General features: G+C 40.3%; 2 protein-coding genes across 3 annotated transcripts; one reads left to right on the top strand and one right to left on the bottom strand.

Annotated features, from left to right (window-relative positions):
- Positions 1 to 324: 324 nt before the first annotated feature.
- LOC141434329 (caspase-3-like) lies at positions 325 to 16,397 on the top strand (the record flags this gene model as incomplete). 2 transcript variants are annotated; one of them, XM_074096737.1, is given in 8 exon segments in its annotated part: positions 325 to 489; positions 2,239 to 2,369; positions 3,465 to 3,656; positions 4,395 to 4,543; positions 5,053 to 5,159; positions 6,266 to 6,446; positions 7,446 to 7,575; positions 16,386 to 16,397. In XM_074096737.1, coding segments are annotated over 7 exon segments (827 nt in total), but the record flags the coding sequence as incomplete, so codon positions are not given.
- LOC141433877 (uncharacterized) lies at positions 8,222 to 12,063 on the bottom strand. Its single transcript, XM_074095965.1, has 3 exons — positions 11,868 to 12,063; positions 10,615 to 10,740; positions 8,222 to 9,469 (listed from the first exon to the last, which is right to left on the bottom strand). The coding sequence occupies exons 1-3, from the start codon at positions 12,044 to 12,046 to the stop codon at positions 9,331 to 9,333; spliced, it is 444 nt and encodes a 147-aa protein (XP_073952066.1). The 5' UTR covers positions 12,047 to 12,063; the 3' UTR covers positions 8,222 to 9,330.
- Positions 16,398 to 16,408: the final 11 nt, after the last annotated feature.

The raw sequence follows: 16,408 nt of genomic DNA, 5'->3' as shown, positions 1-16,408 counted from the left end.
ATAAACATAAACACAACCTGATTTAAAATATTGTAATCGATTCTACTTTCGATTCTGAGCAAACTACTTTACGGTTTTAAGTTATTTAATAAACACCTTGTAAATAGTTATCATTTATTAACATTTATATTTAGTTATAAACAGCAGAATAAGAAATATATTGTTAAGTACAGTCAGAAGCAGAAGAACATGAGCAGTTGTGGTGCTCATCCACTTCTGCTGCTGACTGTATTAATAACAAATAATACTTACAGATAAGTATTTCAGTTAAGACGATTATCAGTGTTTGTTTTATCGTAGCCAATCGAACAACCAAAGTTAACAACATTATCAGTCTAATGGCATTGCCGCTTCGGGCGTACAAATCGCAGAATTTAGCGTTATTCTGTTATCAGTGCAATAGTGGTTGCCATCCGGTCCGTCCTGTTTCGATAAACAAAAGAAATAACAGTGTATTTGAAAATTCCAGAATTTTTCATATCCATACAGGTAATTATTATTATAATTAAAATGTTTAGCGAAGAGCAAAATTAGTTCGGTGAAAAATTTAAATTACAGTGATTTTTTTTTAAATCTATACCGTGTGGGCCATGTAACAGGACCAAAAAATCAAAACACTGGTTTTGCTACTGAAATGGAACTACTTTAGGTCTGCAACTTTCAAAAATTAACTAATTTTATAATTATATTTATAATTCCAAACAAGTGATATTTTCAATGTACGGTATCCAATAGCTTAAATGCAAGCCTGCAATGTTACAAAAGGACGGATTTCGCAATAATATATTGCTTGTCCAATTATACTATAATAAAAATCATAATACCTACAAGTTATTTTCAAAAGTTGTAGAACTAAATTAGCTCAAGGTGAAGAGTGGAAGCTGTGGTTTAATTTTTTGCTCCTGTTACAGGGCCCACCTTGTAAATATCGACGCTTGAAAGGAGAAATTGACTAAGATTAAGATTATTGATTGAGATTGATTGATCAGTAAAATTTACTGATTGCAAACATTGTATATAACTCACTATCTTTAAAAAATCAATTAGTCAATTTCTCCTTTCAAGCGTCGATATATTTGTCTCTTTCTCAAACGGTTTACTCTGTGCAAGAATGGCGCTACATGGATGTGACGTCACATGCAAGTATTTCTTTGTGTGTTCAGTCTTCAAATCTTTATAATTTTGTTATGTAAGGTTTAATTTTGTTATTTAAGGTTTGTTTTGTTTTGTTTGGTTTTGTTTTGTTTTGTTGTGTATGTATGTAAGGTAGCTTAAAACTAGTTTTTCTGATTGATAACTTAAAGCATATTCGAAACTTTTTTGTTAAAAAAAAAAAATAACTTCGTAGACCAAACGTTCTGCTGATAAATATTATTTATGTATTTACAAAATGTATATCATTTTTATTTTTTTCGATGTTTATTTAGCAAACGCAATATAATACGTATAAATAGCACATGTATGTGTATATACCGCCTAATTATAACTTCCGTGAATAATAATAATGTTATCACCCGTTAAAATAGTATGTCATAATTTATATTAAGGAAAACAATTAATACCTAACTTTGGCAAGAACTGTATTCATGGATTGATTTTTGGAATCAGTCGCATTCAGACCTGTGATAAACATGTGTTAACAAGTGATGTTTTGTATACCAGACTACCAGTTAAAGGAAAATTATAAGGACAGCTTGAGTTTATGTGGTAAAATGAAATAAAATAAAAAAAAAACTAAAAAAAAGAAAACAGGTCTAGTGGCCTAGAACTCTGTTAAGTAATTTAAACTTACGCCGGGACCCGTTCAAAATCGTTTGAAAGTTCGACTGTTGAACTTTTAGTTACGTAACAGAGTTCTAGACCACTAGACCTTTTTTCTTCTCTATAGTTTTTTAAAGGCAGTCGGGCTTTTTGGTTTTTCAAGTTAAAATTTTTAAATGCATTGTAACATATCAATAAAACCATTTTTTGTCGAGGATTTTTTTAACTAATTATATTTATTAGTAATGTCGTTTTAGCAATGAAAGTTATGTGGGCCCTATTTTCTTTAAGGTTTAAACCGTCGGATGACCAACAAAGTCACTAAGTACCAAATACCTACTTTCAACAAAGCTCGTATCTGAGTATGAAATTACTAAATAGATACGACTGACTTTTTGAAGAGCAGTGACAGAAATTTTAAGTGAGGTTTGCTTGACATCCGGCGAAACAGTGTTTTTTTTTTTTATTTGTTTTAAGGTAACAGAGCAAGTAAAGAATTTCGTGAGGGACATCTGCAATTAAAAGTAAAGCCGTAGGACAAACCTAAAAAAAATGGCGGAAAAGGATTCTAGTGCCAGCAAAATGGCGGAAAACAGCTCGACGGATAGGTATGGGATAAAATGAAAAGTTTTGAACATGAAACTACCGTGAGACTCACTCATATTAAATGTTATTATAACGAATAACTCACGTCTTAAACCGAGTTTAGCTCGACATGTTTCAGGCTATTTCGTAGCCCTTCCTATCAGGAGCTCTCAGGAGGAGGATGTCGAGCTAAACTCGGTTTAAGACGTGAGTTATCCGTTTAATAAAAATAAAAAGTATTTTTTTGTAAAAAAAACTGGCGAAGTGCGAATCAGACTAGCGCACCGAGGGTTCTGTAGAAAGTAGGTATCTAAATGTACATTGTATATCAGTGTGGGGCCACCTTGGATGGTTACTGACGTATATTAATACTAGAAGGATTTTCTGATAAGTTGTTCCATAAAATCCACCTTATATGACAACCGGAAGTACCTTAAGTTTTTCGGTTACGTCAATTTGTGTATCGAAACACCTTTTTAATGACTGTAACTTTTGATTTTATTTCATAGACTGGAAAAAGATATCTCAAATTTATATTTTGATAGCCATTTTCACCCGGTTTTTTTTATTTCAATGGACTTGAAATTTGGTACCTGTGGTACACAATAAGATAGTTAACAAAAAAGGGAAATAGTTGATTTAAAAAATAATTTGATATAAAAATTATTTTGTTTCATGATTTTCCATTTTTAACCCGATTCAAAAGGAGAATGTTTTTCATTCTTACGAGTAAGTATGTCTTTTGTTTGTGTCGTATGCACCAATTTTAAATAATCTTACCTACTAAAGAACTATAATCACATCACTTAAGAGGAAATTTTTATTCGATTAATTCTGTTTTAACAAAAATAAATTCATGCTCCTGCAAAATTAGGTGCCCAAAATGAGAAAACGGTTAGATTTTTTGGATCTTTATTTCGAAGCCGATTGCAAAGGAACAAAGACAAACAAACCTAAACATCCTTATTTATATTGATGCACGATACTAGCGCCACCACATGTGATTTATTTTGAAACTAACTCATTAAATTAGCAAGCCATCTAGTTCAGCAAATGAGATGGCGCTGTATCGAGCAGATTCGCAACCGGATGTCGAACCTTTCCTAATCGATTTACAGGAGACCAGCAACCTCAGCGGACGCGGAACTCCTCCGTCAGCCCACTTACCCACATGATGATCAGCCACTGCCACCACTCAGGCCCCTGCAGCCGCTTCCCTTTGACCCACTCACCAGGGTCTATGACATGACCGGCGACAAGATTATGCTCATATTCGGCCATTCTGAATACCTGGAGACCTTTAGTTACCGGTAACTCTTCGTTTCATCCTCTGGGTTCTTTAGACTAAGGGGCTGTTTCACCATCCATTGATTAGTGTTAACTGGCAGTTAGGTGTGATGCCGTCTTTATTTGTTTTGTTCGAATAGACGGAGGCGGCATCACATTTAACCGTCGGTTAACGCTAATCAATGGATGGTGAAACAGCCCCTTAAATAAAATAATATGTCTTTTTTCCTAATACTTCGATCAAATACATACCTGGTTAATGATTATTACAGAGTTACAGAGATGTGCGAGAATGTGTTGCGAGCAATGTGTTTTTCATGAACCAATACGAACGCTTCATTTCCCTATTGGTTCATGAAAAATACATTGCTCGCAACACATCCTCGCACATCACTGATGGAAACTCAGCCTTATAAAATCATGAAAATCTTTAAGCAATCTAGCTAAGCAATGGGCTTGTACGTAGAAGAACAAGAGTCATCGACATAGCCAAGCGAATTAGCTCGTTGAAATGGCAATGGGCAGGCCATATAGCACGGAGAACAGATGGTCGTTGGGGCCGAAAGGTTCTCGAGTGGAGACTGCGGTTCGGCAAGCGCAGCGTAGGACGTCCACCGACAAGATAGACGGATGACCTGGTTAAAGTCGCGGGTTCACGGTGAATGTAAGCCGCGTCCAACAGTGGACGTCTTGTGGCTGATATGATGATGATGATGACGAATGGGCCTGTACTCTATTAAAAAGAATGATTATAATTACAGAAAGTACGAGAACGGTCGTCCACAATCACGCAATTACACAGACCGTGACGTGAGGAGGTTGGAGGAAGTGTTTTCGAATGAGTTGGGCTTTCTTATTGATCCCCACCAGGACCTGACGTATGATGACATTCACGAAACTGTCAAGAAGCGTAAGTACTTCCTCATAATTATTATTAACACGAGATTTTCCATCATAATCATTATTTAACTTGAGATTTAATCACGACCGCTGTGCAATCCCAGTCACAGTTGTATTAATAGATTCAGGATTAAAAAAAAAATCGTAGAAATTCGAGAAAAATCATCAGGACGTCTTTATCACAAAAACAATGTAACCACCACTCAGTGCACGCCACAGGTTACCAGAAGATGCATCAATATTAACCCGACACCACGCGGGATTTGAGTGTACTAATATAATGTATAAAACATGCCTACCTGTAGACACTCGCCGTCGTTACGTCAAAGTCGTAAAATGTCCAGTGTCGAAATAGTTTTAAATGAACTAAAAAAAAAGTAAAAAAGAAAAAAAAAGACTGAAGGCTTATAATAAATTAAGCAGTAGGGTGCTCTAAAGACGCTGAGTGAATTTACTTCTGAAACGTAGATTAGATTAACGACATTAAGTAAACTTGTCAATTTCTTAAATTCTTTGCAGTCAGCAAAAGGGACCATAGAAACACATCGTGCGTATGCGTGGTGATACTGACACATGGTAATACAAACGGTGAACTCTTGGCTGCCGATCAGCCCTATGAACTAGAGGTAATCCTGTTGTAAATCCTACTTCCTACTATAATATTATAAATGTGAAAGTTTGTGAGTGGGTGAGTATGTTTGTTACTTCTTCACGCTGAAACCGCTGGACGGATTTGGATTAAATTTGGCAAAAAGTTAGTTTATAACCGGGATTAAAACATAGAACACTTTTTATCCCGATATTCCCAAAAAAAAAATCTAAATAACAACCGCTGGGCTTAGAGGCATGAAATTTGGTATGTAGGTAGCTGGACGTCTGGAATAATAACACATAGGCTCCTTTTATCCTGATGTATAGTATAGTATAGTATAGTATTTATTTATTTGCCAGAATTATGGTACATGAAGATGATAGTACAAAAATATAAATACAGAGCAGCATAATTCACCATTAATAGGCATGAAAAATTAGATTCTTAATTACATTAACTAGATACAATATGTTCATGTCAGCTTTACATTAGTTACTATGTCAAAAATTCCTTAATACTATAAAAACATTTTTCCTTTACCCACGGGATAGGGATAAAATCTCGAACTAATAACCGCTGGGCTTCAGTGTCATGAAATTTGGTATGTAGGTAGCTGGACGTCTCTGGATTAAAACATAAAGAAAGAAAGAAAGAACGGTCCCAACAGTACCACCACCAAATACAAAAAACAATAATATATTACTATACAAGCAAAATCACAATAAATTGTACTAAGGATACTTTTTAACCCGATATTCCCATGGGATAGGGATAAAATCTCTAAATAAAAAACCGATGGGCTTAGAGGCATGAAATTTGGTATGTAGGTAGCTGAACGTCTGGAATAACACATAGGCTACTTTTTATCCTGATGTTCCCACGGGATAGGGATAAAATCTCGAAATAACAGCCGCTGGGTTTAGAGTAAAAACCAGACGCAAAAACCACAATTATATAAGCATTTAGAAAATAAGGAAGCTTTCTTTAGCTTTAACCCAGAAATAGTTGAGAATGGTGACAAGATAATATTTGTCATTGTTTTATAACATCGTTCTGGTATCGTATCTTTAAAGTGTAAAAGACTTTGAAATCAAAAGAAACTTTTTGGGATGTGTTTTTAATTTTATTTTTTTGCCACAGAGCTTGGTGGCGCTGCTGCAGAAAGGCAACGAGTGGCTAGTAGGCAAACCCAAGCTGTTCATAGTGCAGGCATGCCGGGGAGGAGACGTCGACAAGGGTCAACTGCAATTTGATGGTTCTGGAGACTATTCCTTTGTTTCCACCCACGCCGACACCTTGGTACTTAGATCCTCTGTAGAAGGTAAAGATGGCAAGACTGCTAAGAAATTATCTCATCATCACGTAGGAAACAAAAATTAGATACGGATGTAACAGTCATTAATTTATTTTGCTTAGTACTGATGCCGATCTATATTGTCAGATCAGGCTAGGGGTTTCTTTGAAGGATAAAATCCGAAAACACATTATCTGACAAAGAACGAAAGTCACCGACGTTGCTGAAAGTATTAGTTCGCTGAAGTGGCGTTGGGCTGGCCACGTCTGTCGCAGGACCGATGTACGGTGGAGCAGACGATTCCTCAAATGGGACCATGGCCGGGAAAACATAGTGTAGGGCGTCCTGAGGCACGGTGGACGGACGACCTTTGGAGGGTCGCTGGCGGCGGATGGATGTGACGGGCTGAAAACAGAGTGTTGAGAGTGTTGTGGCGCGCCATGGAAGAGGACTATTATGTCCAGCAGTGGACTGTAGGCTGATGATGATGACGACGATGATGATGATGATGATTGTTTGACGCACGAGCATTTTCTTCTACCCTACACACCGTGTGACAGAAAGTAGTGGTGAAAAAGATTGTGATTCCAAACTGTGTTATACAATAAGACGTCTGGTTTTTCAATACATGTTTAAGAAATTAGAAATAAGTATTTGGAAAACTTGTTCTGCAAATAATTTATCAAGTATTTTTTAAGCTTTTATTTACTTGCAACGTTAGTGTGTTTGTTGGCTGTGGTTTCAAAATTTGTAAACCATTTTCGAACTTTCTGCGGTATGCGATTGAGCTTAAATAAGTCATGTGAGTCCGGTGACAATGTGATTTTCTGGTAGTGAAATCTGGATAGTGCGGTTCGGATCATATCCACAGGACGGAACTCCTGAACGTTTAATGACATCTAATTAAAAACTTGGTATGGATCATCAAAAAATTCATTTAGTAAAAGAAGCTTTTAAAAATAAACATTTAGAGAAAACTGTTCAAATCTATTAATTTATTTTCTTAAAAAGCTCTTATTTCCTAAGGTTTCTTATCGTGGAGAGACGAAGATGGCTCATGGTTGATTCAAGAGCTATGCCGTGTTGTTCACGCTACGCAAAGACAACTTGACTTCCTGCAAATGACTACAATGGTTACTTCGTTAGTTGTTTATGAGTAAGTGGCTTATATCCAACTATTTAATAGGTATTAAATGCGAAAGTGTAATCTTACACCTAACATTTGGTAACATAGTAAATGTTACATGAACGTACATTTTATTACGTACATATATAAATTGACTTTCTGCCAAGTTTCTTGCGGCGCATTCTTCTTGGCAATGATGGTTTTGGCAATTCTCGCCCTGAGAACTGCCGGTGGGTTGAATTTGATTAGATGTGCGTGCGCACCCTGCGTCGCTGACGTTATACTTAGACCAAACCGCTGGCCTCGCGGGTTCGATGTGCAGGCCGCGCCTTGGTCGTCGCTGATGATGCCGATGTGAAGGCAGACCCTCTCCCGAGCCCCTGGGATCGGTCTGGACAGCTGCCGCCTCCTGTAGCTAGCTGCCGCCGGTGTCGTGTGAAGGGTTGAGGTTATGACGATGAAATCAAACTGCGATTACGTTCACACTATATTATCGCGTTACTGATACCGTACAACTGTTTATATCTATAAATATGATTCAGATGATCTTAGATTACTTAATGACACGATTTGACACTGAGAGCTCCGCTCTGACCCCGAGATCCGTTATAGACGTGCAACTCTCTCAGTGCTTTGAATGACTCCCCGGTCGAATGAGTGACCGGTCCATTGACATACATAGGCTGTCAAAAACAATAAAAATGATTTAAGGGTCCATCACACATTCCGTAAAGTGACTTCTACACGACCCGACCTACGATGTTACGTTTTGCGTAAACATTTCCTGCCAGGGCCAGGCGAAAGATGGACTGAACACTTGCAAGCACTATTGACTCTACTTACAATAATATTGACTTATGATCTACTGATAAACAGCTGACAACCTATGACAACTTAGTTGTAGCACATGAATAAACGCTCTACCTATCCTGAAAATGTAGGTATACAATTGACTATGACTTATCCTAAGAGTTGAGTTATCCATACATTATACACATGAAATGAACAATATCCATTAGACTGAGGGTCTACATAATAATAACAGATGATTATAAATGACAACAATATCAATTGGTGCCCTACCAATAAATATAATAATATGATTATGATTGACCTACGTTATATTCAATAGGCAATTTACACAGTTTGACTACTGGGCGTATGAGTTCGCCACCTTGAGTTTTTAATTTAACTGACCTGACAATCTGGTCAGTTCCCTTATACACTTCAATGACTCTACCACGCCTCCATTGTAATGGAGGTGAGTTCTCATCCTTAATGAGAACCAGATCATTCAGTTCGAGGTTATTGACTTGAGAATACCATTTATTACGCGCTTGTAAATTATTGAGATACTCAATATGCCACCTTGACCAGATTGATTGATACATTTTTTGAATAACCTGAAAACGTGATAACCTCGACGTCTTAGTGTCCTTCCAATGTGGTTCTGGTAGAGCTACTAATGGTTGACCAATGAGAAAGTGCCCCGGTGTGAGCACTTCGAGATCTGACGGATCCTCGCTCATAGGAACTAACGGCCTTGAATTTAATATGGACTCTATTTTTGAAAATAGAGTTGATAGTTCCTCAAATGTGAAGATAGTGTCTCCAGCCTCTCGTTTGAGTAAAAGCTTGGCATGCTTGACAGCTGACTCTACCAAACCTGACATGTGAGGAGCTCCTGCTGGGTTGAATTCCCAGCGAATATTTTGACGAGCAAATTCCCCCTTGAGTACAGTCTCATTATTGACCAGAAACTGATTGACATCACGCAGGTAAGAATTAGAGCCAACAAAATTGGTACCTCGATCCGATCGGACGAGTGAAGGCAGCCCTCGTCGGCTGACAAACCTGGTGAACGACGCGATGAATGCCTCGATCGTCAATGCTGAAACCACCTCGAGATGAACCGCCTTGGTTCCTAAACAGACAAACACACATAGGTAAGCTTTGACTGATTTAGCATTCCTTAATAAACTACTCTTAACTAAATATGGGCCTGCGAAGTCTGTCGCAACGCCTGAGAAAGGCCGTGCTGCCGTGACTCGGTCAGCCGGTAAATCTGCCATGAATGGCGGTTGAACCGATGAATTGAATCTGAAACAAACTAAACATTTCCTGATAACCCTTGAAACTTGACGTCGGAGTGACGGAAACCAATATTCCCTCCGGATTATAGCAATGAGCGCGTTCGTCGCAGCATGACAATATGACCTGTGATAGTATTCGATGAGTAACTGACCCATTTATGATCTTAGGTATGAGATATGGATGCTTTGCTCCATATGGTAGAGCTGATTTACGTAGTCGTCCGCCGACACGCAGTAAGTTTTCGTCATCAACGAAAACGCTAAGCTTCTGCAATGATTTACAGACCAGCTTTCCTTGTTTGACCATAACAATTTCCTCCTTGAAAGCGTCTAATTGAACTTTACCTATCCAATGTTTAGTAGCTGCGCGAATCTCGTCCAATGACAGTGTAGACTGAAGATTCCTTTGCTCCCTCGGCAACTTGATATTTTTACAAAATCTAAGTATGAATGCACTGACATTGATTAGTTTGCTATATGAACTGACACGTGATAAGAGTGCGTCTTCCCACGACTCTACTGGTAACAAAATGAACTAATTTCTTGAAACCTGGTAACTCTTGAGGTATAGTGACTGGTAACTGTGGCCACTGGGATTCCTCCGCGACAACCAATCAGGTGACCACAATTTAAATTGAATTAATTCCCTTGCGGACATTCCGCGTGAAGCGACATCTGACGGATTACGCTCTGATCTGACATGACGCCATGTGATGTGACGTTTGGACTGTTGAATGTCCTGTACCCTGTTACATTCAAATGTTTGTAACATGTGAGGTTTGGCCTTGAGCCATGACAAAACAATACTGCTATCTGACCAAGCATTGATAGTCTCTAACTGAACAGAGTCGTCGTACGAATCTGCGACGTGATTAAGCAGTTTGCATACCAGGTGAGCTGCATTGAGTTCCAATTTTGGAATCGTCTGCTTGGTTTTATGTGACGCGACGCGTGATTTAGCAATGACTAAGCTGACCTTGACATGTCCTGACGCATCCACCGTCCGTAGATAGACGCTCGCCGCGTATCCCAGCTCCGAGGCGTCGCCGAAACCGTGCAATGAGTATGAAACGGCGCTCGGTAGTGAGACACACCGTTGAATCTGTAAATGAGACAAATGATTGAGATCCTGCGTAAGTTCGTCCCACTGAGTGATTTGATTTTGATTGATCGGCTCGTCCCAGTTGAGCCCATCCGAGAATAATGACTGTAAGAATACTTTGAATCGAAATATGACTGGTGCGCAATAACCACACGGGTCGTACAAACGTGCGATTGTACTGAGCACGCTACGTTTCGTAGGAGGGTGACCAAGTGGCACGTTGATTTGATATGCCATGAATCTGACACTGGATCCCATTGAACACTAATACCTTGATGAAACTTTTATCCTCAGTATCAAATGAATGTGGCAGCTCGCAATACTCCTCCGGTAAGTCACGCAATAGCTCCCTACTATTGGACGACCATTTACGTAACTCATAACCTGCGCTCCCGTTAGCGCTATGAGCTCTTGCTTGAGCTGTTGAGCCTCTGCCACTGAGTCTGCTCCTGTGAGGATATCATCAACGAAGATATCTCGTCGCATGACGTGTGCTGCGTGTGAATTCGGATGCGATACCTCCCAATCGTCCGCTAGTAGCAACACCGTCCGTATAGCTATGAATGGACTTGACCTCAGCCCGTAGGTATTAGTATTTAATTCATATACCTGAACATCGTGTGACGGATCCTCTCTCCAGAGGATTAATTGATATTTCCTATCATCTGGGTGAACAAATGTTTGACGAAACATCATTTTGATGTCAGTAGTGAATACCACTTGATGACGTCGAAAATTTAAAATGATTTTAGTGATATCATTTTGAAGAGGTTGCCCAGAGTGAAGGCATTGATTGAGTGACACACCTGTGGACGATCGCCCTGATCCGTCGAATACAACTCTGATTTTATCGGTGCCTCGTTTGAATATACCGTGATGCGGTATGACAAAATGTTCTGAGTTAAATTGAAATCCGATTTTGACATATGACCGAGAGTTTCGTACTCTCTCATGAAATCTTTATACTTGGAGGCGAAAAGTGCGTCCTTAGCCATTTTTCTCTCCAAAGCTCGCAACCTTTTCATTGCAAGCGACCTTGATTCGCCTAATGATGAACGTGTTGAAAGTAACGGTAATCTGACTATGTATTTGCCGTCAGGCAGACGTTGAGTAGTGGAATGTACAACCTTTCGCATTCCATGTGATCTGGATGAACTGCAGGCTTCGAAGGCGGCTCCTCGACCTTCCAAAACCGCTCGAGCACCTCCTCGAGTCTAGTGGCGTGCAGGCCGTAGTCCTCCACGGACGTACCCGCTGACTGTGATGACGTCACCGCTGACTGGTGAGTCGAGGTCAATGAACCCATGATGACATGCCCAAAGCATGTCCGTAGGCTGCTATTCCTGGAACGTGAGTGGAAATCTTTGAACCATCGAGTACATAATTTAATATGTCAGTACCTAAAATGATGTCCACATCTGAGGCTTTGTCAAACTTGCCATCAGCTAATATGATATGTGACAACCGTAATTGATCTTTGAGCTGAGTGTCATATGATGGAATGTTTCCCGTTAGTGAATACATGACTGAAGCTATTGTACTAATGATGGGTACCTGTTTACCTACAGGTTTGATTATTAATTTGACTATTGAACCAGGTACCTTTACCTTTGCTGACCAATTCCATAAATATTATTACCATTAGACTGTTGGTGTAATTTTAACCTTTGAACTATTGACTGTTTAATTACTGAGACACTCGCCCCGGTGTCGAGTAAGGCCCTAACCTTAAAATAATTGCCATCACCTGATTTCACCATTACTACCGCTGTGGGACAAATGGTGACTGGTAATGACTGTGTCACACCAACAGTGGTAGCATCTCATTGAGGAGATGGTGATTGGGGAGGAATGGGGCTGATCCGCTGCCCATACCTCAGTGCCTGATACTCAGACTGAGCCCACTGTGCCCTTGCCCTACCGGAGGCCTTGGCCGGTAAGCTGCCATCGCCTGAGCTGATGGAGCTTCCTGGTACAGTGGTTGAGTCACTGGTACATCTGAGTGGCCGCCCTGGCTCGGTTGAGGTGCACACACAAGTGGGTAGCCACCCTGGCCCACGCCTTGTGCATGATGCTGGGTTGCCTGCCGGTGACTGACGCTTGGGCGATTGCCTACCGTGACCTGATGTTGACACCACAGGTTGGTCCCTTTCAGGTGATTCCCTAGCCTTAGGAGCTGCTCCTGCATTACAAATGAGTGAGTTGTGCTCAGGAGACTTGCAGTGCAGACACCAATTCCGTTGACTGCAGTCCCTAGCATAGTGCAACCTCAAGCACTTAAAACAGTGACCACTACGTTTCGCCCACGCCTTGCGTGCTACTGGTGACATACTTAGAAACACTGCGCATCTATATAATGAGTGGTCCCTACTACAAAATGAACATGATGAAATAGGATTCACCTGATGAACTTTATGCACTCCGCGTGCTGGCCTGCCACGTGCCCCGAGGTGGACGCACCCTGCCGTCCTCGTCGTGGTGGTGGCCGGTGGTAGCTTCTCCCTGAAGCCGCTTCTGGTGTTGGTGACACGGCGAGTTGCACCCTGCATTGCTCGTCGAGTACCTCGAGCAGTTGATGAACACTGGGTAGAACATGATGACACGTCCCATACCGCTGTTCGAATGCTGACCTGATCAATGTTGGCAGCTTCTGTATGATTAAAAACACAATTAAATATGACCATTCGTTAATTGGTTGTTTGAGCTTTTCCAGTGCCTGAATAGACTCTCGGAGAGGATCATAGAAATCTGACCTTAACCTCTCAACATTGTTAATGACCGGTAGGTTGGTGATCTGTGACAAGTATGTATCTACCAGCATCCTGTGGTTCTGATACCTATCTGTGAGCAATTTCAGTGCCACTGAATAATTTTGACCATCCATCGGTAGCTGACGTATGAGCGACAGCGCTTCACCTGACAGTGATGCTCGCAAATAAAAATGCTTCTCCGAATCTGAAATGTCCCGTGAATGGACCAAGGATTGAAAGAGATCAAAAATGACATCCACTCCATTGGCCTGCCGCTAAACTTAGGCAGTTCAATGGAAGGCAACTTTGCCATTACCTGGCTATGATGACGTATCCTAGGCTCGTCTGCGGACCCCCCGCGCTCCGATGCCTGCTCCAACTTGACAAGTAACTTATTGATTTCACTGAACTGTGCGTGAATTTGTTCCATTTCTCCCTCAGGAATCTCCTCTGACGAAAGACCAAGCAACGCCTCGTATGCTAGTACGAACTGATTATAATATGAACCGAAATTACGTTTAGCTACTGCCACCGCTGATGTACCTTGGGCTTCGCTTATTGTACTAGCAAAATCTGTCAGCATGCGATATTTCGACATAAATTGAATCTTGGCATGAATTTTAGGAGGCATATTGACGTAAATGAATGAAGTACTTGATGTGTTAAATCAAGTCAATAACCTCTGAATTCAATGACTAAAGATAAATGCTTACACTGAATAACAATAGTCACACCCTGTGAGCTACACTTCTATTAAACTACCTACCTAAAAGTTACCTTTAACAACAATCGACGCGCACAACAATAAATCTCACTGTTTGATCAAATTAAACACAACTGTATTTAAACTTAAACCTCACTAAAACAGCATTTGTTTACTTATGCCGTAATGATTAACTGATAACGTGATAATGATAAGATTATTGATTTCAGATAACGATTGTTGATTATGTTGATAAATAAATGACATTTGCCACAAATGAACGAATGAATGAGTCAGTTATGCGCTCATCTGACCATAGATAATGCAACTCGCAAGTCGTCCGAATTGATCGGAATGAAGTGAATGACAATTTATAAAAAACACTTAAAGTCTTTGAATGAATGAATGAGAATGTGATTGACTTGCCGAGTTCCGTCCGTTCTCCGATGATTTGTGTGATGACTTGCTTGCTTGTTTGCTACTCGCACAAGATGGCGGCGAAATTTCTTCCAATGATGAATATTTCGAGTGTCAATACCTATTGCACTATTTAAACCGCACTTTCACTCACTGCGAAAATGACTTAACGCGCACTGAATTTAATGTCTTAATATTATAATTAATATTATGATATATATGATGTGAAGTATGCGCGCGCGGCGCCCGCCGTGCCGAGATAATGAAGTACACGCGCCCTGCGACGTACGTTATCGTGCTGATTCTTTTCTAACGTTCTTCTAACGTTCTGCTCCCTATGGGTTCCACCAAAATGTTGGCAATTCTCGCCCTGAGAACTGCCGGTGGGTTGATTTTGATTAGATGTGCGTGCGCACCCTGCGTCGCTGACGTTAATACTTGGACCAAACCGCTGGCCTCGCGGGTTCGATGGGCAGGCCGCGCCTTGGTCGTCGCTGATTGATGATGTGAAGGCAGACCCTCTCCCGAGCCCCTGGGATCGGTCTGGACAGCTGCCGCCTCCTGTAGCTAGCTGCCGCCGGTGTCGTGTGAAGGGTTGAGGTTATGACGATGAAATCAAACTGCGATTACGTTCACCACTATATTTCGCGTTACTGATACCGTACAACTGTTTATATCTATAAATATGATTCAGATGATCTTAGATAACTTAATGACACGATTTGACACTGAGAGCTCCGCTCTGACCCCGAGACCGTTACGTGCGTGCAACCTCTCTCAGTGACTTTGAATGACTCCCCGGTCGAATGAGTGACCGGTCCATTGACATACATAGGCTGTCAAAAACAATAAAAATGATTTAAGGGTCCATCACACATTACTTCCGTAAAGTGACTTCTACACGACCCGACCTACGATGTTTACGTTTTGCGTAACAATGGTCTTTCCGTAAGCGAGGTGAAGTTGTTTAAAGTGCCATTTGCGGCCTATTTACTCAATAAATGATTTTGATTTTGCTTTTGATTTAGACGCAAGCTACTATAAAGTTGCGTAAGAACATATTAAATTAATTGGGTTTACTTCATTGATGTGCCTCCGCAAAGTAAAGTCTGATTCGTAAATTATTTAAATTATTGCGTTTTTAATGTTGAACTAAAACAATTACTTTCCTCACCCGTGCCTTATGATAGCTTATTTATTATATTTATTTATTTATTTGACTGGATGGAAAACGAGCAAGTGGGTCTCCTGATGGTAAGAGATCACCGCCCATAAACATCTGCAACACCAGGGGTATTGCAGATGCGTTGCAACCTAGAGGCCTAAGATGGATACTCAGTGCCAGTTAATTTCACCGGCTGTTTATCTCACATTGCGAAACCCAACAGTGCAAGCGCTGCTGCTTCACGGCGGTTTAGCTACGTCTAAACTAGAAATGTGTGTTTCATGCAGTTTCTCACCTCAAATCTATCAACACACCAAACTACATAACTGACGCGTCTTGAACTAATCAGAGCTATCTTCAGAGCAGCATTGTTTGGCTGATTGTGTTGGTGATGGATTCCAATAATGGTTTGTTGATTATGTGTGTTCTTAACAGTGTGAGGTGGAGAAAATGCATGAACAACATTCTTGCTAAACGTAGCTATTATAGGTCGCCGGGTAACAAAGTAGTTTGTTTTTAGTTCATTGATACGGATTCCGCAAAGTAACGCCTGATTCTATAAAATGTTTTTAATATGTTCAATTCAAATTATTCTTGATTTCTTCTACAGCCGCGCATCTTCACCGATGACCC

This window comes from Choristoneura fumiferana, chromosome 13 (genome assembly GCF_025370935.1).
Source record: "Choristoneura fumiferana chromosome 13, NRCan_CFum_1, whole genome shotgun sequence".
NCBI lineage: Eukaryota > Metazoa > Arthropoda > Insecta > Lepidoptera > Tortricidae > Choristoneura > Choristoneura fumiferana.
This window is presented reverse-complemented; position numbering and strand designations above follow the sequence as displayed.

Excerpts from the sequence above, each read along its gene's own strand:
- LOC141433877 (XM_074095965.1), bottom strand. The coding sequence starts at position 12,046 with ATGGGTTCATTGACCTCGACTCACCAGTCAGCGGTGACGTCATCACAG. Across the intron at positions 10,741-11,867 it reads GATCACATGGAATGCGAAAG|ATTCAACGGTGTGTCTCACT; the intron begins GTTGTACATTCC and ends TCTCATTTACAG. Across the intron at positions 9,470-10,614 it reads ATGCGTCAGGACATGTCAAG|GAACCAAGGCGGTTCATCTC; the intron begins GTCAGCTTAGTC and ends TTGTCTGTTTAG.